At 43.8% G+C, this 23,177-nt stretch overlaps 2 protein-coding genes across 11 annotated transcripts in view; one reads left to right on the forward strand and one right to left on the reverse strand.

Moving 5' to 3' along the window:
• ZFYVE1 (zinc finger FYVE-type containing 1) overlaps positions 1–15,539 on the reverse strand; it is a 48,669-nt gene extending 33,130 nt beyond the window's left edge. For 2 of the 7 annotated variants that reach the window (XR_010472984.1, XM_065064480.1), the window contains exons 1-3: positions 10,469–10,868; positions 9,612–9,831; positions 8,939–9,475 (exon numbers count right to left, since the gene is read on the reverse strand). Coding sequence is in view for 6 of the 7 variants with exons in the window: in XM_065064480.1 (XP_064920552.1) it covers positions 8,939–9,436 (498 nt within the window). In the remaining variant the exon portion in view is untranslated. The other 5 variants (XM_065064481.1, XM_065064477.1, XM_065064475.1 and 2 more) reach the window with 4 other exon arrangements.
• A 154-nt stretch (positions 15,540–15,693) lies between these two features.
• Positions 15,694–23,177, forward strand: part of RBM25 (RNA binding motif protein 25) — a 34,746-nt gene continuing 27,262 nt past the window's right edge. Inside the window, exon 1 of one of the 4 annotated variants that reach the window (XM_065064473.1) lies at positions 15,694–15,871. Coding sequence is in view for 2 of the 4 variants with exons in the window: in XM_005502236.3 (XP_005502293.3) it covers positions 16,494–16,499 (6 nt within the window). In the remaining 2 variants the exon portion in view is untranslated. Of the gene's footprint in view, positions 15,872–16,476; positions 16,500–23,177 lie in introns of those variants that run through there. The other 3 variants (XM_065064474.1, XM_005502236.3, XM_005502237.3) reach the window with 3 other exon arrangements.

Below are 23,177 nucleotides of genomic sequence, written 5' to 3' on the forward strand. Positions count from 1 at the left end.
CTTATGGTTGCGTGCCTAAAGCCCCAGGTCCTTCCGCTGGTCATTACATCAGAATTTCAGTGTACATTGAAAACAAACAAGAGAAACGTATAAAGCAGATTTTTTCCTTTCACTAAAGCCTATAAGACAAATCTAAGAAGAATGACCTGCACCACAGCCCAGTGCTGCCACCAAAACCCACACCCCTGCAGAGCTCCCCACAATCGCTGCCAGAAAGGCAATGCGTGAATGCAGAGAAGCACAGCTGGCTTACGCCAGCAACTCAAATGCAATAGGCTATTAAAAAGGCAACTAGAAACTCCCTGCATTTGCTCCAGGAGAAACTTTTGTTGATGTTCTGAACTGTTTCTTGCTACTAAGTGAGAAAAAGGATGGGGTAGCTCCTTGTGAGGAAGAGAAACTCTCTGCTAAGAAACCCATGACATCAGCAGAGCTGTGAGAGGGGCCCTGGACTATCATAATTCAAACTCTGTTTCTGCTAAGATCATAGACTAATTCAGGCTGAAATGGAACTCAGGAGGTCGTTGCTCCCTCACAGGTTTGAGAGGCCTCCAAACAAGTGAGAAGACTTTGGTCATAAGCAGGTAGTCCAGAAGAATCAAGGCTGGCTTATAAGTCCAAGCAGCTCTAGTTTTCTACCTTAGTTTGTCTCCTATACCTTTTCTTCTGCATGACTTCCCATGGAAAATGTCTTATGTCATTACTCGAGTCTTCCACATATAACTTAAAATTCATAATCTAATTACACAAACATATTTGATATAGAAATAAGTATCTCTAAAACATAAATTTCCCAAAAGTTCGACAAAAATAAACAGCAGAGTAGAAAAGAGAGACTCTAACAAGCTTTCTGAGGAACAAGCTTGTCTCTTGCCCACTCCACACAGCCACCAAGACAGAGGAGTAAGCTGAGCAGTCGTGCCCACAGTTACTGGCTAGCGCATGATTGCACATTGGCTGCTTTTGACTCAAAAGAGAGAAGATGTGGATCAGCATTGGATAACAGGAGACAGACATCTCAAATTAGACTTCATTAACTGCACTGCTCAGAGTTGTTACTATGTAAACATTTTACCCTAGCTTGGGAGAGTTTTCCCGAAAGCAAATGGATTAGTCTAAAGGTCAATGGAGTAGTTTATAAAATTGTGTATGTCATACCAGTAGTTACAATCCAGTATTCAGGAGTAAGTTATTACATTAATCACTGGCCCAGCAAACACTTAAATGTATTTGTCATTACTGTCCTCAATAGTCTCCTAGACTTCAACCAAGCTGTCAGTGGACACCAGCATCTTAAAGTTCAGAGTACTACAGAGCCTCAAGCCCAAAACAAGTGCCCTGACACCAGAAGATGGGAGTGCAAATTAAAGGAAGGGACAAACAAAAAAGGATTTCAGGTTCAATTCCAACACTCCTTCTCAGCTGCAGCTAGTTTGATATTATTCTCCATGCATGGGTGCAGGTCTGGCTCAACCAAAGAAAAGCATTTGTATTAGGAGTGGTTTTGAAGCTGCAGTTTTTTGCACCTGCTTGTTTGCCTTCACTGCAATACCACCTGTGCGTTCTGATCAGATTCATTCTATTAGGTTTTATATGCACCCACAAATACAGTGTTCCTGAGCTGACCACCTTTTTCAGACCAAAGTTATCCTGTTCCTTCCCACAGCTCTGAAAAATTAATTCAGTGACAGTATTTTCATGTGTTTGTACAAAGCTTAACAGAATGAGTCTCAACAGGACCTACAGGTCCCTGCAACGAAGGGTGGAGGCTGCCAGACTGCCCGTGTCTGAAGCCCATGTCTATCTATTACAGGACTCTTTCCTAAGAGAGACAGAGATAAGAGTTAAATCCTGCTTAACAACCCTACCCAAAGAAAGAGACCCTATTCCAAAGGTTTTAAGACAGTGGTGGAAAAAACATAGGGGGATTGGAGGCAATCCAATTTGATTGGACTCCTCCCTGACCCAGGAGGCAATACTGACTGAAATGTTGCTATTACCAGGCAAGTTACCCTCCTAGATGACGGCTGAGTTACATGAAACTGCTGAAAGCAGAAGTAAGACTAGACATCCCACTAACCTGTTTGCTAACTGAAAAACTGCTTTTGCAAGAACCCAAAACTAATACAGATTTTAAGGTAAATGCAACTGCTGCAGAAATAACACTAATTTAAGAGTGTCATCTAGCTCTTAAAGAAAACAGGAAACAATGTAGCAGAAATAATTATTCTGTATCCTAAGTACCTTTCCAATTCTCCATGGATGTTAATTTGGCCACACAATTACCAATTACCACCCCAATGTCACAGCTGTAGCAGCAGAGAAGACATCCAAGTGAGGAGATTTTGCCCAGAAAACTACAAGTCAGTGAGTGAGCTCATGCTGTAACTGTCTTCCTCAATACAAAGGGTAACTAGATTACCTGTGCAGACACTACTTTATACCACTATCCTTGTTAAGAGGGGCTTTTACAAGCTTACTTGTATTACAGTTTCACTCTTTCTAGAAAATACTTAGGTTGGATTGCCTCCAATCCAATACTCAGGTTATTTTCTCAATTGGAGGGTGTTTTGACAGGCAGCCCTGTGAAACTCCTGCCTATGTGATCCTAAAGCACAGCATTAACAACCCAGGTAAAAAAGTAGAAGGTACACTGCAGCAACATCTGCCTCCCAGTGATCCTTGCAGAAGTGAGGAAGCAGCTGAGACGAAAAGGACAGAAGGGCTGGAAGACAGCAGGCTGCCAGTTCCCTTTCTTGAACGCATCCCAAAGCACTCAAATCCTGCTCCTGCCAGCAGTACCCAGGAGTCCAAAAGGATTCATCGGATAAATGCAGAGAGGAGTACAGCAAAGAAAGCACTAGAATATCCCCTTCCCCCCACCAACCCTGTTCAGTTCAGGAGCTGAACTAAGTTCAGGAACTCCTAAAATGAAACTTTGTGTAATTCCAAAGTGGCTTGCCACTAGCTTCTCTCACCTGTGACACGCTCTCCTTTGCTTCTACACCAGCACTCATTTCAGCACAAGGACAAAAGAGACAAGAAGCAAGCAAGAGATTTTACTTTAATTACGGCCCAGGAGAACTGCATCATGAATAACATGTAGGAGCAGTTCCAAGGAAAAGCAATATTTGTAAGTGGCTATGTTCAAATTAGCTAGGAGTCAGTCTGAGACTGCTTGTTGAACGGATAGTTCCTCTCCCACCTTCTAAAAATACTTTTCAAAATACTGGTATGTGTCCAGTGGAAGAAAGAACACTCCTAACCAGCAATTGCTAGGTAGTTTTTCTACTACTTTGTTCCAAGGACAGAAAAACAATGCTAGTGTAGGAAAGGGAATTGCAAAACTGATAACAGACTGGTATGGAGGAATACTGAAAAAATAACAAGGTAGTAAGAGAAAAATTCCTAGCCTATAGGACATCAAATTCACAAAAATACTTTGGCAACAAAACCTCTCGGAAGCACAAAGGGGAGGAAAACTCATCAACAGTGTAGCAACAGTGAGGATGGACAGAAATTACATACCCTGATCCACCAGATCACACTGACCTAAACAAATTTGGATCCTTCAATGTTCCTTCTTCCTCCTTTGCATCCATGGCAAATATACCAGCTGTGACTTTTCAGTTCACAGGATATGGACTAAAATTCCCAGAAACTTACAGCTGACTGTGCTACCCTAAAAAACACACACACCCTGCCAAAACAACATTCTCCCAACAGTAAATCAAGTAAGAGTGTCATAGAAACTAGCACTACTGCTAGACAAGTGCTTTCCTACCAGAGGCAAGCAATAAGACTTAGGAGATTGTGATCTTCTCTTAGAAGACGTACATTAGCTTGCATTGACTGATAAAGCACAGTTGACTAGAAAAGGCATTCCTAGCAACTCCATTCACTCATCCTCAGACTTTGGCCAGGCTCAAATCAGTAAGTAACAAGGAAAAATCACAGTACTTTAATCAGGTTTACAGTAAGAGTAAGAAAAGCAATGCAGCTAGCACCCCTTAAAGAGTTATCCCTCTGTATGTGTAACTTTTTAATAAGAGGGGAGAGAGGAGAATACATGGACTGTTACACTGTTGAAGGCTGGTTATTTAATTAATGTATAAAATGGTCTGCATTTAAATAAGGGCTACGGGTCATTTTGCATCATCTAAATGGACTGCAAAGCATTATATAGATTCTGCTCAGTATTTGCTGAGGGAAAGAGCTTAATCCTTGAGGCATCTAACCCTGCTAGCAGGAATAAAAAAAGAATTCAAGGCATGGGTCTGGATTTAGGAAATGGAGATGTCTATTGGCAACACAATAAGAACCTGCTAACTGAAAAAAGGGAGCTCATAGTTGGTATCTCAGGGGAGACCCAGTAATAAATGCATGTTCCTTTCTCTCACATAAAATTATATTGCTGCGGATATTTTGGGGACTAGCTAGAAGAAAAAAAAACAACAACTTTCTTTTCTTCCTGTCTCTTTAGTAAGACAGGCTACAAAGTCAATACCCTTTATTTTTAATTGCAACCCACAGATTGGATAATTTCTTATAACAGTTACTGTTTGGTCAAAGACCAGTGAACGCTAAGGCAGACTAACAACAATCAAGTGTGTCCCCTATTTTCTATAACGTATATGAGCCGAGTCCTTAGTGCTTTGGACAAAGTGTTATCATAGAAGCCACTAGTGACACTACAACCAAGTTCTGATCCTCTGGTAAGAAGTCTCAGTGTCTGTTCCCCACGATAAAAATACCAAATTGTCGTTATGTGTTGTTAAGCACTTCTTCTCCCCTACCTCAGAAGTGGTAGTAAATAGAGATCACTCTACAACTGATACACGGCTCTCTCCTTTATACTATAGAGCTCTATTGCAAAGGTATTGTATAAAGACAAAGCAAAAACTGATACTATTTGAGAAACTGCATAAACACAAGTACAAGAGACAAAGACAGATTCAGATCAGTGGAAAAGTCCAAGAGACAGTGAGACGGCATCAGAACTCAAAACAACTATCTTACCCCAAGTCATGTTTTTATTGTTGTATTTTGCTGCACTTTTCTTAATAGATCCACAGATATAGGAGAGTTTTAAACAAGATCAATCAGTTGATTCTGTAAGTTCTTAAGGGAAGTGCCTCTTGTGTGCAAGGAGCAGCAGTAATGACAGCAGAATGATGCTTGTTTGAAAATTCAGCAAGTCAGAGATGAGAAAGGAAAGCTGACAGCTTGACAGAGCAGATCAGGAGATTCAGTTGGGGGATTTACACACACACAAAAAAAGAAGGCACCCAGTTTGAGCCCAACACGGCAAAGAGGAGATGTGGAAGATGTAACGTGAGCAATGACATGTCCAAAGCAACTGACTGACAAAGTAATCCCCATACTATCATTCTGAGTAGAGATGGGCAATGAGGATAGACTATGTAGGAGAAAAATTACCAAGTAGATCCTGCAGTTATAAAGAACAATTTGATTCAAGTCCCAGCTTTAGATATGCAAGAGATTAAGGCCAAAAGTTTAATACTGCGTAAAGAGAAACTGCATAAGACAGCCTGAGGAAAAAGGACCTAGAACAACATCTAAACTGCAGGTGATGTAAGTTTGTAAAACATGACAACTTCTATCAGAAAACAAATCTTGTCCAATCAGGTCTATAAGGGGCAATAAATCCTAAAGAGGAAAGAAAAATTTGCCATGTAGGTCAAGATGGTTCGGGGACTAACTTACAAGAGTAGCAAAGCATCACACTGTGTGGTGTGTGAGACAGCTGGTGTGGGACTGCATGGGGAACAACCTCTCTCTCTGGTTCTTCACAGACTTGCAGTACAAACTTGCATTTAACTTTTAACATAGTTTTCTTAACATGAGATAACCCACCTCTTCTTAAAGTGCTCCGATATAGTGTTGTTATGATGAACATCACAAAGAAGCTTGCATTTCACAGGTATGAACTTAAGCTACCATTAGTTATCTACAAACAGCTGCTTCACAAGTGATGGTTTAAAATGGGACCTTTCCTGATTGTGAGGATTTGAAACTAGCACAAGAAGTCCTCAGCTTTCTGAGCTTATGGTTATGTCTGCAAGTGCAAAAAGCTCTCAACTAAATTTAGACAGGCCAGCACATCTGTGCAACATGGCACAATTATGCCGATCTCAAAATTATCATAGCTTCATTAGTGCAGTGCTCAGCCCAAGCTCAGAACTTTCACCTCTCAGCTAAACTAATTTGCTCAGGCACAGATCCTTATTGATTAATCTGCGTTGCTTCTGAATCTGAAACTAGCTCAGTCATTGCTTACACACTATAAATGTCCTTCAGTTTTAGAGCTACTATCTCTAAGAAACCAACAGGAACAACAAGATGAAATATAACCACTTGAGCTTAACAACTCCATGTTCCAAAGGAAACCAAAAAGAAATCTCTCTTGTTTCCATCTCATCGAGCCACTTTCAAGTTAGAGGTTTGTAAAAACGTATACATCAAGTATTTCAATCCATTGTGTGTGCTCGGCAGCATAACTAGTTCTGCCCATTTTTGTAGGCCTAGCATTTAACATTGCTATGGCAGAATCTACCCCTGACAGCAAATCAGCAGTTGCCTCTCCTGTTTCCTAACTAATGCAATAATTTTCAAGTTCCAAAGGTCAGAAAACAGATCGTTAAAGATAGCTGGACTCCATAATTCTGATAAATACTTCTCCTGCCTGCTCAAGCTTGAAAAGCCACACATCCTCAAACCCTGAATCTCCACATTTCAAGTTATTACTATTTTGGCATTTTTGGACAAAGTGTTGGTTTAAATAAAGAACATTTTAAGGATTTCTCCCAAGCAATCATCAATAATGTTGCTACTGAGAAGCACAAAAGACTGAGGATCACTTTCCTGTAGCTAAATTGCCTGTCTGGAATTATCAAGAGCAAAATATGCTACAGAAGATGTCTTCAGAGCAAGCTAATTCTCTGACAGCCCTCTCCAAATAAAGGTCCTTATGCTCACTAGCAGTAATATCACTACAATAGCAAGAACTCTTTAAGTTACAGCTGCCACAAAGTATTTTAATTGAAAACTCTAAAACTGCTTTGACACTGGCTGTGACATGTCACGTAAGTATTCCATTATGAGGAAAAGATCACTCTAGATGGAAGAGCTCTGATTCAACATCTTGATAGTGAAGCAAGATCATTTTTGAGAGCATTTTCAACCCTGTTCTGACCAAATTGCTACGATCTGGTAAAGGGCCACTGCTGTCCCAGAAAGGAAGCTGACTTTATTGCCCATGACATTTAAATACCAATGCACCAGCTTACAAGAAGCAGCCAGAAGTCTGCCTCAACAAGGCTTACAGATTCACGAGTATAAAGATAACTTAAACTGGTACAACCACACACAGCCACAGCTTGTCAGCAGCTTGCCAGGACAGACCTGTTCTAAGGCATCTCAGAGCTTGCCTTTTTAATAATGTTCATCTAGCCACTACAGCTGTTTCTTAAAGTCATAGTTGGATCTACAAGGAAGCATCTGCATGCTTAGGTGAGGCATAAAAACTTAGGACTGCTACTACACCTGAAACGGAATCACTCAGTTTACAGGCACGGGTGTTCTGCATAGTATGTTTTCTATGACAGTGCGTTGTAAGGACTGCCATCCTTTCTTCCCTTTCCCCTCCAAAAGCCACAAGAGTTTGACAGTCAGTACACCTGGGCAGACCAAAACGTGACACAAGTATCTTGCATCTGTTCTATACTACAGTATAATCACAGTGTACATTTCTATACTATAGAAGAGTGTGTGTATATATGAGATAAAAGATACTTAAGTCACATTTCCTTGCAACACATGGCAGAAACACTGATTATTTGTAGATTAGTTATTTGTATCCATCATAGTAACATTCAGAGTATCATCACAATTCTTTTTATCACTGGTAGCATTAATATATTAAATTAGAGCAACCAGATATTGAGTCTTCAGGTGACTACACATTTTCTTTCAGTGTCTCCTGAACGAGGTTTAACATGAAGGATGCAAACTGGAAGCCAGAAGAAAAAGCTGAATTTTCAGTTGTGTAATTAACCTGCTTTGTGACTTTCACACATTGCTGGTTTTACATTTGTAAAGTATTTTAACACTATAAAGTGCTTCTGTTAATCAAATGTAAGGACAAATAGAAGAGTTATTTAACTGCCTATATTGAATGCTAGACTCTCTAAAACAATGCCTCCTGAGAGGCTGTTCCTAGTCAACTAGTATTTCTGTCATTATTACCGGCAGGCCTGCCTCAAATTGATGGCAAATTTCCCCCTCTTTCACCAAAGGCTAACATGAAATAATAGTCGTCACAAGCAATGTAGAGTAACCATGGTGTCTGTAGGACTTGGGTGACACACTTTGGACCCTTATTTCTATTTTGTCCTATTTCTAAAAATCAGGTGGATTTACTGATGCTAAAGGAGGGTAGCAGGGGGCTGTAGTCTTGCATTAGCACTGCTTGGTACAGTGCCCACTCCTAGTCATACGGTAGGAGATTGGCTGCCAGCACTCCCATTTGCAGGGTATCTACTGCAACACTCTCAGTTCAGTTTTGTTCGGGAATGATCAGCATTTTGCACAGAGAGCTCTTATCTTAGCTATGTATGTCTCAATACAGAGTCAGTTCTTTCACCAGCTTCACTTAGCAAGCCTCTCAAGAGGAGGCTCTTGCCACACATAAGGTTTTAATGAACTTGACCTTTTGAGGAACTTGTGAGCAAGCCCATTCCAAGGCACTGTGTCTTTTTGGCCCAAGATGCTCAGTCAGTGCCACTTAACTGGCTATCCTCATTTTAGTACCATTGCTGCCAGTTACACTTCAAGTATTAATCATGCATCAGAGCAGTGCGTCAGGCTAAGAAACTAAAGGATCTCACCCATTCAAACAAACCACACCAGTACTTACCTGAATTTCCTCAGTTTCATCCACCAAAAGGAAACTCACAACTTTCTCTGTCATCTTCCTTCTCTTGGTCTCCTCATCCATCCCCTCCTCCTCTTCATGCTCCTGGGCTTTGCCAGGATGGTACACAGTGACAGGGTGCTTCCTTTTGTTCCCCCCTGCATGTGTTCTCTTCTGACACTCCACACAGAGGTTGATTTTGCACACCTGGCACCTCACTGCTGCTATCTGCCTCGACCCCGTCATACTGGCGTGCATTATGTTCCCATTGGCACCTCTGCAGGAGTCACAGTATGGGACATGGCCGGGTCTTATACGGGTCCGTTCGTGGTTCCGTAACCTTTCTGGCTGATGCAGCTCTTCTTCACAACGCTGGCACTGTAGGCTCCTGCACTCGTCGCACTCATAGATTGCTTCATCTGTCCCACTGCAAACATAGCTTTCCTGGCACAGGAGTGTTGTGTTCTGTCCTTTCTCTGCAGTTTGTGTGTGGGCGCTCATCTTCAGATTTCCTTAAAGCAATGTTTTTCCCTCCTGTTTCTGTTTTGAACAAACATACATGCCAGAGTCAGTTGCAAATTGAGTATTTTCACAGGGGAAAGAAACACTACAGGAATGCTGTCTGTATTTAGTTTTAAATAATTAATAGACGTTTCTATAAGATTCATACACTGACCTGCCTCCCAAGAAGAGTCTTGTTAAACACAGGTGAAGTTTTCTTTCTCCAAAATAAACAATGTGGCTGGTTTCACGTATTGTTCTGCCCAAGTGCCAGTATACGTTCTTTATATGCTTAAGTGTATAATGTATTTTCAGTGATGAGAAAAAAAAACAGTCCAGTGTACTTCAGCAGATAGGACAAGTACTTCCCTGAAGCAGAGAACGGAGGGAGACAGCTGGGGACACAGAGGAAAAAAAGACATTAGAAATGCACAAGTGCACATACATGTACACACACACACACAGGACTGTGTCAATACTAGAAAATTCTCTGCTTTCACTTCCCAGCTAAGCTCCTCCTTCAGGGTTCACAGCATTTATTTGCTGGGAATTTCCTGATGTGCTTTACCAGATAAACAAAAAGCCGCTCTCTTTGTGCTCTCCTGGCACCACTGGATACGATCGCTGCCGCGGCCGGGCTGACAGACGGATTTTCTTCCCCTCCGCCCCCAGCTGCCACAGCAGCCCCCGACACCAGCGCCCGCTAAGGGCAGCCCGCGCTCCGACCCGCCTTTGTCTCGACCTGCTGCCTCCCGGCTGCGCGGGTCCCCGGCCCTGCCGCCCCGCACCGGCCCTCGGCCGCCTCCCCTCCCCAGCCGGCACAGAGCTGCTCCCGCTCCGGGCTGACCGCCGGCACCCCCCGCTCCCCGCTGGTTCTGCAGCCCGGGCGGGGTCCGGCAGCATTGCCCCGCGGCGGGCGGCACTTGTGGCTCGGCGGCGGCCGCGGGGCCGGGCGGGGGCGGTGGGCGCCCCCCCCGAGCCGGCGGTATTACGTAACGCCGGTGCCAGCCGGCGCCGCGCTCCCGCACCTACCTGGGGCTGCGATCTGCGCGGAGCCGGCTTGTTCTAAGCAGCGGCCGGGGAGGAAGGGGGAAGCCCCGGCTTCCTCTCGCCGAGCGGCGGCAGCGGGCCGAGCGGGGAACAAAGACGGCACGGGACGGGGCGCCGCGAGCCAGGCTATTGTTTACAAGCCGGCGGCCACCCTTCTTCCCCTTCCTCCCGCCGGCACCCGGTGACTAAGGAGCTGGGTCCCGGCGGCGGTTTCCTCCTCCCCCCACCCCTCCGCGCCCGGGGGGTGTCCCAGTTCTCCTCCCCCAGGGGCTGAGGCGGCGACCCGACCATGCAGGCGAGGCGGCCAGGGCAGGACCCGCGCCCCCGCCACCCTCCGCCCGCTCCCCTCGTCGCCAGCCGGGATCAGCTGATCGCGGGCAACTTCAGGGTTATTTTCTCACCGCGGAGATGGGAAGACGGGAGGCGGGGCGGCGCTGGCACGCCGGGAGCTGCAGTCCGGAGTCCCGGCGCTGCCTCCCGGGAAGCCGGCGGAGGCCTGCATGCCGCCGCGGGGCCTGCTGGGAGCCGTAGTTCCCGGGCGCCGGGAGGGGCGGCGGGGCCCGACATGTTTTTTCCCGGGGCGGAGCAGGGAGGTCAGCAGGGCAGAGGTGGCGGCGGGTGAACGCGGGGGGCCGCTGCTCCCGCCCCTGAGGGCGTGCGTGAGCGAGCTGGCGCGGTGCTCCCGGCCCTTTCACCGCCCCCTGGACCTTTCTTTCTCCTTTGCTTTATTTTTGTCCCACGCCGCATGGCTGGCGGGCCTGGCCGGCCTTCCCTGAGGGCGGGTGGAGCTGCAGGCCTCGCTGCCCCGGAGGAGCGGACACAGCCCCAGCACGGGGGCTAAGCGTTTTCCTTCCGCCCCCTGGAGAGCGAACAGGCAGCTGCTCCCAGGGCCCCGGCCCTGGCACAGAAGCAGCTCACGGTGTCCACTGGAGAGAGAGCTGGGTGCCTGGCTCACCGGTACCGTTCGTGTCTTTAAACAATGCCTTGACAAGGAGTACTACCAGGCACTGTAATTATTGCCCTTTTTTCTTCTTTGTGATGTTATCTACAAACATAAGCTGCTGCTTATTTAGCAGAGACTCCAGATCCGAAATAGGCACAGGCCTATGAAAAAATGGCAGATTGACAGTCAAAAACTGGAGCTGTGGGAACGGGTAGTGGGTGCAAACAGATGGTCAGAGAAGGCGCAGGGTGAGGCGGTAACATGGGTCAGCAACGGCTGCAGGGAGATTTTGGGTTGTGGCACTGGCTGGAAAGGGCACAGTGCTACAAGAAAAGTACAAGTTATTTTTCATTGTATATGAAAGTATGTGATTTAGATAATATCCAAAAACATTTTTCTTGTAGAGTAGCCAAAGCACGAGCAATTTCTTTTCTAAAGTAACCAGAATTTTTGGCTGGATGCTTGGATGAAAAGCCAATGAAGTTACTTCACTGGAGGAAGGAGATACGCTGTTTCCCTTCAGTGGACTTTATGTGTTGGTAACCATAGAAGGGGCAGCTATTAAGTGCCCTGTCGTTGGGTTCCCCTGGTTTGGTTGTATACAAATACTTTTGAGAGGGAGCCAAACTATGTGACTGGATACCCACGCAGCCAGCAGTGACTGTGAGTTTACTTTTTGTAAGGTATCATCATTTCACAAAACTGAGTTGGCAGGTCCAATTACCACAAAAATGAAGCACCAGATAAGTTCCTAATCCTGGGAGTGACCGAGGCCCTGCCAGAATTCAAGTGGATCACTGAAGCAGTTTTGTTCTACTAGATTCTACTACATATATTTGTGTAACTAGGCATATACATGGTTTATCTATTTTTCTTCTATGCAGTTTAATTATGATGAATGACTGAAGATTGGCACAGTAACTGTGTCCCCTGTTCTCTTTCATACAATTACAATAGTGTCTTTTCACTCAGTATTTTCCAGAAAAGATTAACCAAAAGATTAACTAAATAGACTGATATCTATAGGAATAAACTTGCTGAATCAAATGGCTTCAGAGTGAAAAAAAAAATCCTCGATAGTGTATATATTTAACACATATGAGGTAGAAACTTTAAAATCTCACAGTGCTATTCACAGGGAGCCAAGGAATCAAACCAATGAGTTCTAAGGGATTTTCCTCTGGGTGGCTGTATTAGGCTGGTAATGTAAGAGGGAGCGATTAAAAAGTATGAGGAAGAGAAGACAAAATGTAATTATTAATTTTGTGGTGTTAAAAAAAGTACATTTGAAGTATACTTTTATTGAAAATATTACAAAATGTACAAAGTTGCACTAGTTATTATTTTCTCCATAAAGCCTAAACTTTCATCCCCCACCATTTCCTGCTCCTCTAAGAAAAAGTGCAGCACTGCTCCTCCTGGAATAGGCACTATAGATTTAATTTATCTTTTAAATGCCATGCTTACAACCATAAGTTTGGGTTTGTTATATGTCAAAAATCAGGTCCAGCTCCTCTTTGAAATCTAGTTTTACTGATTTCCGTGGGAGTAACGTAGCATATCACGAAGAAAGAGAAACCTGCATTGGATAGAGCAGATAGGCAGTAAGCATCCAGGATCCCAGTTTTTAGTCAGAGTTTTATAAAGACCGTACTTCTTCACTGCTGTAGTAGATCCTTTTTACCCAGGGATTCTGGAGCTGCGGACTAGAACTCTGTTCCACCCTTAAAACATTTAAGATGTTGCATAGTCTCAAAACAATCTGACCGCTGTATCCTGAAATGCTGCCTAGCATGTTTTGAATGATTTCTCATACTTGCCATGCAAAACCATCTGCAGACATAAACCCCACCTCTTTTAATTTTGGCCTTAATACTAAAAGCCAGGTGCTACAGTCTTCTTGATTGCCTTGAGCATGAAACACTGGAGTCCAAAGCAAGGAAATGAATAAAGTGAACTGTGATCCACATCTGAAAAGTTTCACAACTGAAGGGTAAAAAGATAACATGGATAGGTTTAGGGGTAGGTAATTCTAAAATTCAGTAGCAGAAAGAGTAAAGATGTAGAAGTAGCTATTTTTACTGGATGCTTCTGATGCTATTCTTCCTTGACTAGGATGGATACTGGAGGCTAAAGTTCATTATTTGTACAAGAGTAAATGCAAAATGGTCTATTTCTTTGGCTATACAAAGAGATTAACATCTAAATTGGAAAAGCCTTTGTAATGTTTCCTGTAAATAAAAGCTTGTTATAGCAGTACAAGTGAGTTTCGATTTAATTTCTTTTTCAAGCACGGAACAATTTCAATCTGAGACAACAGCAGAGAAACAGGAAACTCGGAAGATTCCTTTTATGCTCTTTCTCTTTTCCTTGGTTTGTCTCAAGCTGCAAAACTAGTACCATTTTTACCATTTTTTGTTTATAAATTATTTGAAATTTTAACAGTAGTCAGTATCGCAGTTACTAAATTTGTATTAATTGAAGGGAGATATGCAGGCTGCATGGAAGGAGTTGTGATTTATAGAAAGTAAAAAAATGCTGTTTCTGATAGGGAAAGGAATTGAATTCAGTATATCTTAAATCTGCTACTGCAAAAATATTTACCCTCGCATATCATCTTGTGAAGCAAGGTGACGAACAGGACCTGAGTTCCAGCTCAGTTGTTGACTGTTCAGTAGCACATGTGACATCAGTCACATAGATTTAATCTGCTTTGTACTGAAGAAGTCGATGGTGTCTGCATCAGATGTTTTTCTTGCTATTAAGAGGAGTAGGGGATTGACTGTCATTAGACTCTGTCTTTTGAGCACTTTTCCTTAAACAATGTGTATAAACAGTGGAAAATATAGAAATAATAAGGTTGTGGGGTTTTGTTTGTTTTTCCTAGCTGACCCAAAATGTTTAATGTAGTCTAAATGCTAGAAGTGGGGCAAAGAGACTACTGGTTGTAGACCATGGCTAGGTCCAACTGCTTTACAGCACAATGACATTGTTTTGCTGAGTTTATGGCTGTCTAAGATACTGGTGTTTACTCTTTTTGCTATGTAAATTATTAGTTTTTTTCAGCAGAGATACAGCCTTCCACGAAAGCCCACCATATCCTGGGCTGCATCAAAAGGAGCATGGCCAGCAGGTCAAGGGAGGTGATTCTGCCCCTCTGCTCTGCTCTGGTGAGACCCCACCTGGAGTCCTGTGTCCAGCTCTGGAGCCCTCAGCACAGGAAAGACATGGACCTGTTGGAGAGGGGCCAGAGGAGGCCACCAAGATGATCAGAGGGCTGGAACAGCTCTGCTGTGAGGGCAGGCTGAGAGAGTTGGGGCTGTTCAGCCTGGGGAAGAGAAGGTTCTGGGGAGACCTTATTGTGGCCTTTCAGTACTTATAAGAAAGATGGGGACAGACTTTTCAGCAGGGCCTGTAGCAACAGGACAAGGGGTAATGGCTTTAAATTAAAAGAGGGGAAATTCAGGCTAGATGTGACGAAGCAATTTTTTACAATGAGAGTGGTAAAACACTGGCCCAGGTTTGTCCAGAGAGGTGGTGGATGCCCCACTTCTGGAAACATTCCAGGCCAGGCTGGACGGGGCTCTGAGCAATCTGATCTCGTTGAAGATGTCCCTGCTCATTGCAGGGGATTGGACTAGATGACCTTTGAAGGTCCTTCCAACCCAAACCATTCTATGATTCTGTATCTATACACCTCCTGACTTTTTTTTCTTGTAGCTTTCTAGGTCCTTAGAATTTGAGAAACACAGCTGAAGCACACGTTCCCTCCTTATAAACACCCTCCTAAGAGCAAGAGGCGTATTTCCCAGGCGGCTGTGCCCGCGGGCATACCCTGCACCTACCGCCGTCACGGCCGGGTCGCAGCTCGGCGGTGGGAAATGGCGCCCGGACCAACCGCGGGGGTGCGGACAGGCAAGGGGCACACACGAGCAGCCGGGCGAGGAGCCGGTGCTGGCCCACGGCAGGAGGCTTTCCAAGGCCTTCAGCCACCCGCGCCGCGGCCGCCGGGAGCCCCGAGCGGCGGTATCTGACCTCAACATGGCGAAGTCCCAAGGTGGTTCAAGGCACCGCACCGCCACCCCCCGCAAAAATGGCAGCCGCCCGGACGCCGGGTTTTTCTCTCTGCCCTTCTAGCCGCTGCTGCTCTATGGTTACACGCGTTGTTTTCTGCGTAAGGAGCGGGGGGCGCTCTGGCACGGCCGCTTCTATGCTCGCGCGGCGCAGTGCAGGTCGGGCCGCTGACGGAAGGGGCGGGTCACATGGCCCCGCGCAGCGCGGCGGAGGCTCGGCGCGGTGTGTTCGCGGCCTAGTGGCGCTCCGGGGCCTCCCAGCCGCGCCTCAGGCGGCCCAGCGGCGTCCCCCTGCGCCATCCCCGACCCGCGCGGCTTGGAGGGGTCGCGGCGGCGTTCCGGACGTGGCTTCTGCTCCGCAGCGAAGGGGTAAGAAACGATGGGTTGCCGGGGGACGGAACGGGAAGGGAAGGCGGCAGTGGGGCTTCAGCCGCCTGTTGAGAGGAGGCGCGACTGGGCCGAGGCCGCTTCGCCTCTTCCCTGGGCCGGAGAGGCGCCGGCAGCCTCTCGGCGGCCGCGGCCCGCGGGGAGGCGGCGTGGGCCTGGTGGCGGGGTGGAACGGGAGAGCGGCCTCAGGGAGGCGCTCGCGGGCGGCGGGGGCCCGTCGCTTCCTCTCCCGCCCAGAGGCGTGGGAGCCCCTTCCGCCTCCGGGAGGCGCGGCGGGAGCCGGCCCCGGCGGGCGGGGCGGCCGGCGGCTCCGCGGGAGGCGAGGGGAGCCCGTCTCAGGCCCGGGACGAGGCCCAGCGCCGCTCGGGCGGCAGCGGGCGAGCCCGTGGCCGAGCGTTTGCCGGCGCCCGAAGCTGCGGTCGGGCTGTTCGTCCGCCGCTGGCTGTGGGTGGGAGGTTGTTTTCCGTGTTGGGGAAACGGGTCGTGCGAGGAAACGTTTTTCGGCGGTGTCGCGGCAGGAAAGTTAATGTCCCTGCTGTGGACTGGTGTAGTCATCTGAAAACACGTGTTAGCAGCTTCTGTGTAGAAGAAGAGTGATTCATCCATGTCAGTAAGCAGCTGTGACATGTATATCGGCGTGTTTTTCTCGTGGTGTCTTTTTTTATTGTAGAAAAACCCATTGTTCGCTTGAAGGAAAACAAAGGGTTTTTTTTTGTTATAGTGAATATCCCAAACGCAACTTTTTCATTTTCTCTATTCTTTTTTTTTTCTTCCTGGTGTTAGGCCCTGTGTGAGCTTACAGGAAGTGAAATCTTAAAAGTAGTGTAGTTCTCAGTTTATTCAGATTAAAATGCATGCACGAAGATTTTTAGGTTGTTTTTGGTTGTTGTGGTGGTTTCTTTGGTGTGGTTTTGTGTGTGTGTGGTTTTTTGGTTTATTTGGGGTTTGTTTTTTGGTTTGGTTTGTGTTTTTCTTTTGGGGACAGGAAAGCTTTACTTCAGGTATTGCATCAGTATTTGTGGAAGATGGTTCAGAACAAACTCAAGGAAGGAAGAACGTGGCAGTTTCTCACTCTCCCTGTAAAGAAGTGGTGATGCATATAGGGCTTTGTGTTTCCCTGCTTCTGAGTGACCAGTTGCATAAATATTGTAATGCCACAGCCATGTTTGTGTTTTAGGAAGAGTTAGTAACAAAGTTAGAGGGGAGAGTCCTTTATTTGACTGACTAATGCTTTATATGGGTGCAGAGGCACAGATTAAGAACTAAATCAAAGATCTTAAAGCTCCGTTGACATGGTTAATGGAGCCCTAGTTTAAAGGGCTTTTGGACTGAGGCTTTAGTTTGGATAAACATGTTGCTTTTTGGATTGCTTCGTACTAGTAGTTCAGGATGCAACTTATTTTATGGCAGTTAGTGAACACTTTCTAGATTAGCTCTGAAAAACAAGCTTGACTAAATACTACTTTTGTTTGTTCAGGAATAAATATACCTAGAAAATCTATAATCTGTTTTATCTCTTCCTATGTCTGCTGTGTTTGACATAGATGCCTTGCTTAGCTTGTAGGCAATTTTGGAGAAAACTGTAGGGCTCTATGAGAAAGTGGACATTTTCACTGAAAGAATCAGTTTTCTTGAAATGAGGGGTTTTTCTTTTAGGGAGTTTGTTTTTTGTGTGAAGCAATAATATAAACAGCATCTCCAGTGGGTGACAAACTATGAGGTTATTTATTTTTATAATGGAATGGCTTAAAAATCCATACATCATGTTGAGACTGTTGTAAAAGCCTGTGTGATAACACTCACTTTAACAGGTTGGTTTACCTCAAGTGTTTTCTCCAGTTGCTTCTGAAAAAGATTTTGTTACTCAGCTGTACCCATGATATGAGACAAAATGTACAAAATACTTTGTCATAAATTAGAGGAAATTATTATTCACACTCTGTAGCTCTTTATGTAGTGACATTAGAATCAAATGCCAAACATTGCATGATTCTTAATAGGAATTATTCTAATTCTTAAAAAGCATTGAAAACATTATTGTGTGTGAAAGCTTTTCTATAGGAACATTTCAGTGAAACATAGTAATATGGATATACAAATCGGATGTCTTGGTATCACATCTCTTTAGCCAGGGTGTTAGTAAATAGCATAGTATTACACACTTATCATGGGTGTGGATATTGTCAGGTGCTCTTGTAATAATCTAGATGGTAAGATTATAATCAAAGATGGATTGTGGTTCATTTAAAAATAATTCCAGACAACGAATTTTGTGCTTACAGCTCCCTTATTTGAGGGACTAGCTAGCACGGCAGTTTCGTGCAACTTATTCTAGAGTAAGTGTACAGATTTTTTTGTGGTGCAGAATAATTGTCTTGGGAAAATGTCGAAGATAAGTTAAAATCAGATAAAGTAAATCAAGCTAGATCAAGTTAAAATCAGACAAAGTAAATCGAGCTAGATCAGCTCTGCTGTCACTGCTGTTATGACACCAGATATTTGTATTCTTAAAACACACAAAGTTTGGTTAGGCGTTGAGACTTCAGGATTTTTACAGTCAATTTAAAGATTTTTTAGTATAACATCAGTTCTACAGTAAGTATTGTAACTTTGTTTCTTGGGGAACTTATGTATTTTTAAAATAATTAAAATGTTTTGCAGGTTTTTAAGTAGAAGTTGTGATGTGTAAACACAGATACTAAGGACATTAATCATGTGATGCTGGTAGAATTATGATGCTGCCCTGAGTAGGTGGTATAATTGTCAGTTTAAAACACATTAGTTACCAGTGGTTTTTATTAGACTTAACATTCTGTTTTTGACATGCCTCTTATCCCCTTTATTAAAAAAATGAAGTACATTAAAAAAAATAGTTTAAAGAATGCTATGATTAAGAAAAAATACATTAACAGTGCATCCAGACTAGTACACATAGTCAGTCCCTTCTTATTGGGACTCTTGGGAGCCAGAGGTAATAAAGAAGCATGGGGCAGCAATGTCAGAATGATGGTGATCGTTGTTCTGTATAATTCTGAGTTCTGTGTGATCTGAGCCCTATGCATTTGTTCAGTGGTGTCTCAGAGCCTCCTTCTGGCCTAGTGGGGGTGGCACTGACTCAAAGGTAACGCGTCTCCATGGATTTTACCAACCCTTTGAGCTGTACAGGTATTCCTGTGCTGTCTCCCAGTTTCAGAAGACTGATGCAGCTGATGCCACATGGCATTTGATTCCACCAGGACTTATTAGCCAGTGTATGAAAGCAACTGAATTCCATCTAGGCCGAAGTTGAACTTGGAATATTATAGCTGTGTTTGTGCAGTGCTTGCTTTAGTTAATAGCTTAGGCTGGATTTGAGCTGGGTCTGCTTAGAGTAAGCTTAGCTGTTTTGCCATCCACGTAATCATTAATCTACACCTTACAAAAATTGCACAAAGCTAATAAAGTGTGCACCTACGTTACTTTGTTAGCTTGAATCAGAAATGTGCTTTTGAAGGAAATCTTACAGCTGTCCCTACTTGAGAAACAGTTTTTCACATCGTGTGCACTGTTCCAGTGGATGAACTGGATTCCTTTTGGGTGAAAATGTACTGAAAAATACACTCTTACCTGCAAATGGGCATTCATTCCAGGGGGCTGGACCTCCTCAAAATCTGTAATGTGGACTTTAGGGTCTCAGCTCCATCTGTATTGTTTAACAGACCTGCTCCTGTTGTATAGCCCTGCTTGCTGGCACAGAGACAACTTAAATTGACTACACTTGGACTCAGAGATGTGATACTTATCCATCATTTCGGGCGGCTGTAGATGTCACAATTGCAGTCTTTTGAATAGTGTCAGGCCAGATGCTCACTGCTTTTCTTACCCCTGTATTTTTGTGACCACTGTAACATTCACAGAAATTAATCTGTCACTTAAAGAGCTGCTGGTTAAAATGCAGCTATCTAGAATGCTGCTTACATCCAGTTTCACTCGCAGCAACACTTTCATAAGCCAACTGAGGCTTTAAAATAACTCAGGGCTGTGTAGTACCTCACTTACACATCTGAATATATTGGGGAAATTTGAAGATCACCCTCTACAATACTGAGACCACAGTAAATGTATGAGACACTGATCACTGAGGTGAACTGGGCAGGGTGGTAGGACGGTATGCAGAGAAGTTCAGGATACTGTTCCTGAGATTTCTACAAGTGTATTCTATCTAGATCCAGCTTAGCGTTTCTTAACTTGCCGTACCTAACCCTTGGTTTGTAGTTGCTTATAAATTTGATGTCAGAGGCCCCTCTGACAGCTGGAAGAAGAGCGTGTACGTTTCTTGTGTGCGCTCTAGCTGCTGACAGAAAAAATGTGCTACTCAGTTCCCTCCATTGTAGCATCTTGGCTGCTGCAAGGAACTGGGTGAATGTTTCTCTCTTGTTCAGTTTTCTCACTTCTCCAGTGACCAGTTTCAGTCTTGATATCTGTTAATCCGCACAGTTTTTGTAACCAAAACAGAATTAAACTGTTCTCTTTGCCATTTTCACATTAGTAGTTACGTAGTAGCGAGAAATTCTTCAGTGCCAGTGACAGCAGAGGTGCTAGAATTGGTCTGTGCAAGAATAAAGTCAGTAACAGAACTAGCTGCTCTGCAAATAACTGTACAAATATGAAAAAAAAATACCAACAGAGCGCTTCAAGTAAAACGGGTTGTTGAAGCCCTACAGATAACAGCGTTTCACATCTGACTAGAAGACTGAAAGACTTAATTTGATCCATTCTTACTGACTTCCTTATTCCATTTATGCAGTAATGATTGCTTCATTAACTGCTAAATCTTTGCTTAAGAAAAAAACACAACAAACAATGAACATAACAACTTTGCCTTTGTGCATATGTAGCATCCATTGAGCATGGTATATTTTAGCATCTTTCAAACCAAATAACTGTTTTGCCTCTTAGTCCATAGGCTTTTTTTAGCTTCTCTGAAACGGTGTCTCAGATAAAGTGCCTGAAAATAAGACAGGGTCTTATATTAATTTTTGCTTCAAAAGATGCTTACTTTTTTACATGTATAGCTGCCTGGACACTATTTACATTTACTTTTTTTAATGAACTGTACCTAGGGATTATCTTTGGAGTAGGGCTTATATTTTGAGAATCCTCAAAAATCCTGAAAAATCATGATAGGGCTAATTATTGGGGTAGGTCTTATTTTGGGGAAAACAGAGCAAGAGAAAGGACTGCAACTACAGGCAGCCTGGAAGGTTACTTGCCCAGTTGTTTTTTTTTTTTTGTTTAACAGACCACTTCTTAATCTCTTGTGGATCTCAGATGGTGTAACGCTATTGCAACCTGTTTAAAACTGTCTCAGACCCAATAGCTTATTGCTCGACCATCCTGTCCCAAAACAGTTTTGGATTTTGTCCAGTTGTCTGTCAGCTTTCAGTACAGATAAGGATTGAGAGCTTTAAAGTCCCTAATTTTCTGCCATTCCTGGGACCATTGGCTGGGTTTTTTTGGTGAAAAAGCTCTGAATAGTGGTACCAAGGCAGATAAAGGAGTTTTGTTGCCTTCCATATGATCCAAGTTTCAGATTCCAGAGGAAGGTTGGTTGATTTGCACATAGTCTAAAGAGACAGTGAACAGTGTTCTTCCAAATAAAATGTTTTGGCAGTACACCTTTACTGCTTTTCTTTGCCCATTAAGTTTTAGAAGTTCAAGAATGACAGAAAGGAATTGTGTTCTAAGGCGTATAGATTCTAAGGGGAACAAAAAGGTTTTATGCTTATTATATTGTATAAAAGAATCTTTATTGAACTGTTGGAGAAATGCTTGCATTTGTTCTTTTGTTTCTTCCACCATCTTAGACTTTGTGTCACAGGAGCGTTCATATTTTCTCCTGGTCAGATGTTGATGAAATGCCCTTTGGGGCCAATTAATGACTGCTGTCTTTATGAACCTCTTGTAATAGACGTAGTTGTAAATGTGTCTTTGGCTCATTTATGCTATAGGGTCATATATGTGTTCTTATACCAGACTAAATAGGTTCTAATGTTTGAAGGTATTACCCAATACATTTGGTTTTCCTTTTCATCCTGTCCAGTCCACTATATACATTTATCTCTCATAGTTGTTTCCAGATGCTGTGGGAATAAATTTTTGGTACATGATTCTCTTGGATTTTTTAGCTCTTTTAAATGTATCTACCGTTATGGTAGGGTACTGGTATTAACTCTTCTAGTACTTAAGACTGTCATTAACTACTTGCTCCTGTATATGTATGGATGCACATCTGTCTCCCGCAAAGCTCGCTGCCTGTTTCTTGTGTGTTCAGTACCGGGAAGCTGGTGAAAATGTCTTATAATCTACAGAACTGTGTGTGTATCACAATTTTGCTTATCATAATGCTTTTTCTGTAGGCCACCCACCACAGTTTTGACTTGTGGTTGCCTGTTTGGAAAACAGTTGCAGTGAAGGTCTGGCACTGTAGGTTGTAGAGCAGTCTCTACGGCCATTGAGGAACACAAATATTTGTGCAGGCAGCTAACTGGACTCTTCTCGCTTGTGACACCGTCCGTGTCTTTGTGATTTGTATCCACACAGGTCAGTGTGTGTGAAGTTCCTCTGCTGCTTCCTCACTGCAGCGTGAATGTACCTATCCACTCAGCAGTAATACTGGTGACCAGCTTTGGTTTTCTTTAGAACTGACATGCAGCCTTTGTTGAAGACTTGACCGTGTGAGGTTGTTAAGATGATACTGGAAGCAAGAACATATGCCTTGTTACTTTGTTAAGAGTGATCTTGAGGGTTGTTGTTTGTTTGTTTGTTTGTTTTGTTACTGGGTGGTGTAGGTTACAGGGTCAGTAATAGTAACCATCTGAATAGCAATGATATTAAAGCAATCTTTACTCTCCGTGGTAGCATATTGACTCTCACCTTAGGGGCTATGGTCCAAGTTGAGCACTAGAATATGTACCAACTGGGAAGAGGGTTTGATGATCTGTTTTTAACTTCCAAGCTTTTAACTGTCTATGTGCTGGAATTTGGGGATTTCCGCCATGTCATCTTAAATACAATTCCTGTCAGTGCTGAGTATCAGGATGTCCCGGTTCTTTCTCTCATCTTGTTCCACAGTTGTTTTCAGACACTGCAAAAGATAGCTTTATTTTAAAGAAACTGTACAAACTACTAAATGCTGCTGTTTATTTCACACTCCTCCTAAAACATTGGTATGAGGTGTCATATAGTGAAATCACTGTAGCTTTGAAATTGGATCCATCTTTTTGAAACACCCTGTAGTTTTTGTTTT

Source organism: Columba livia, chromosome 5 (assembly GCF_036013475.1).
Source record: "Columba livia isolate bColLiv1 breed racing homer chromosome 5, bColLiv1.pat.W.v2, whole genome shotgun sequence".
NCBI lineage: Eukaryota > Metazoa > Chordata > Aves > Columbiformes > Columbidae > Columba > Columba livia.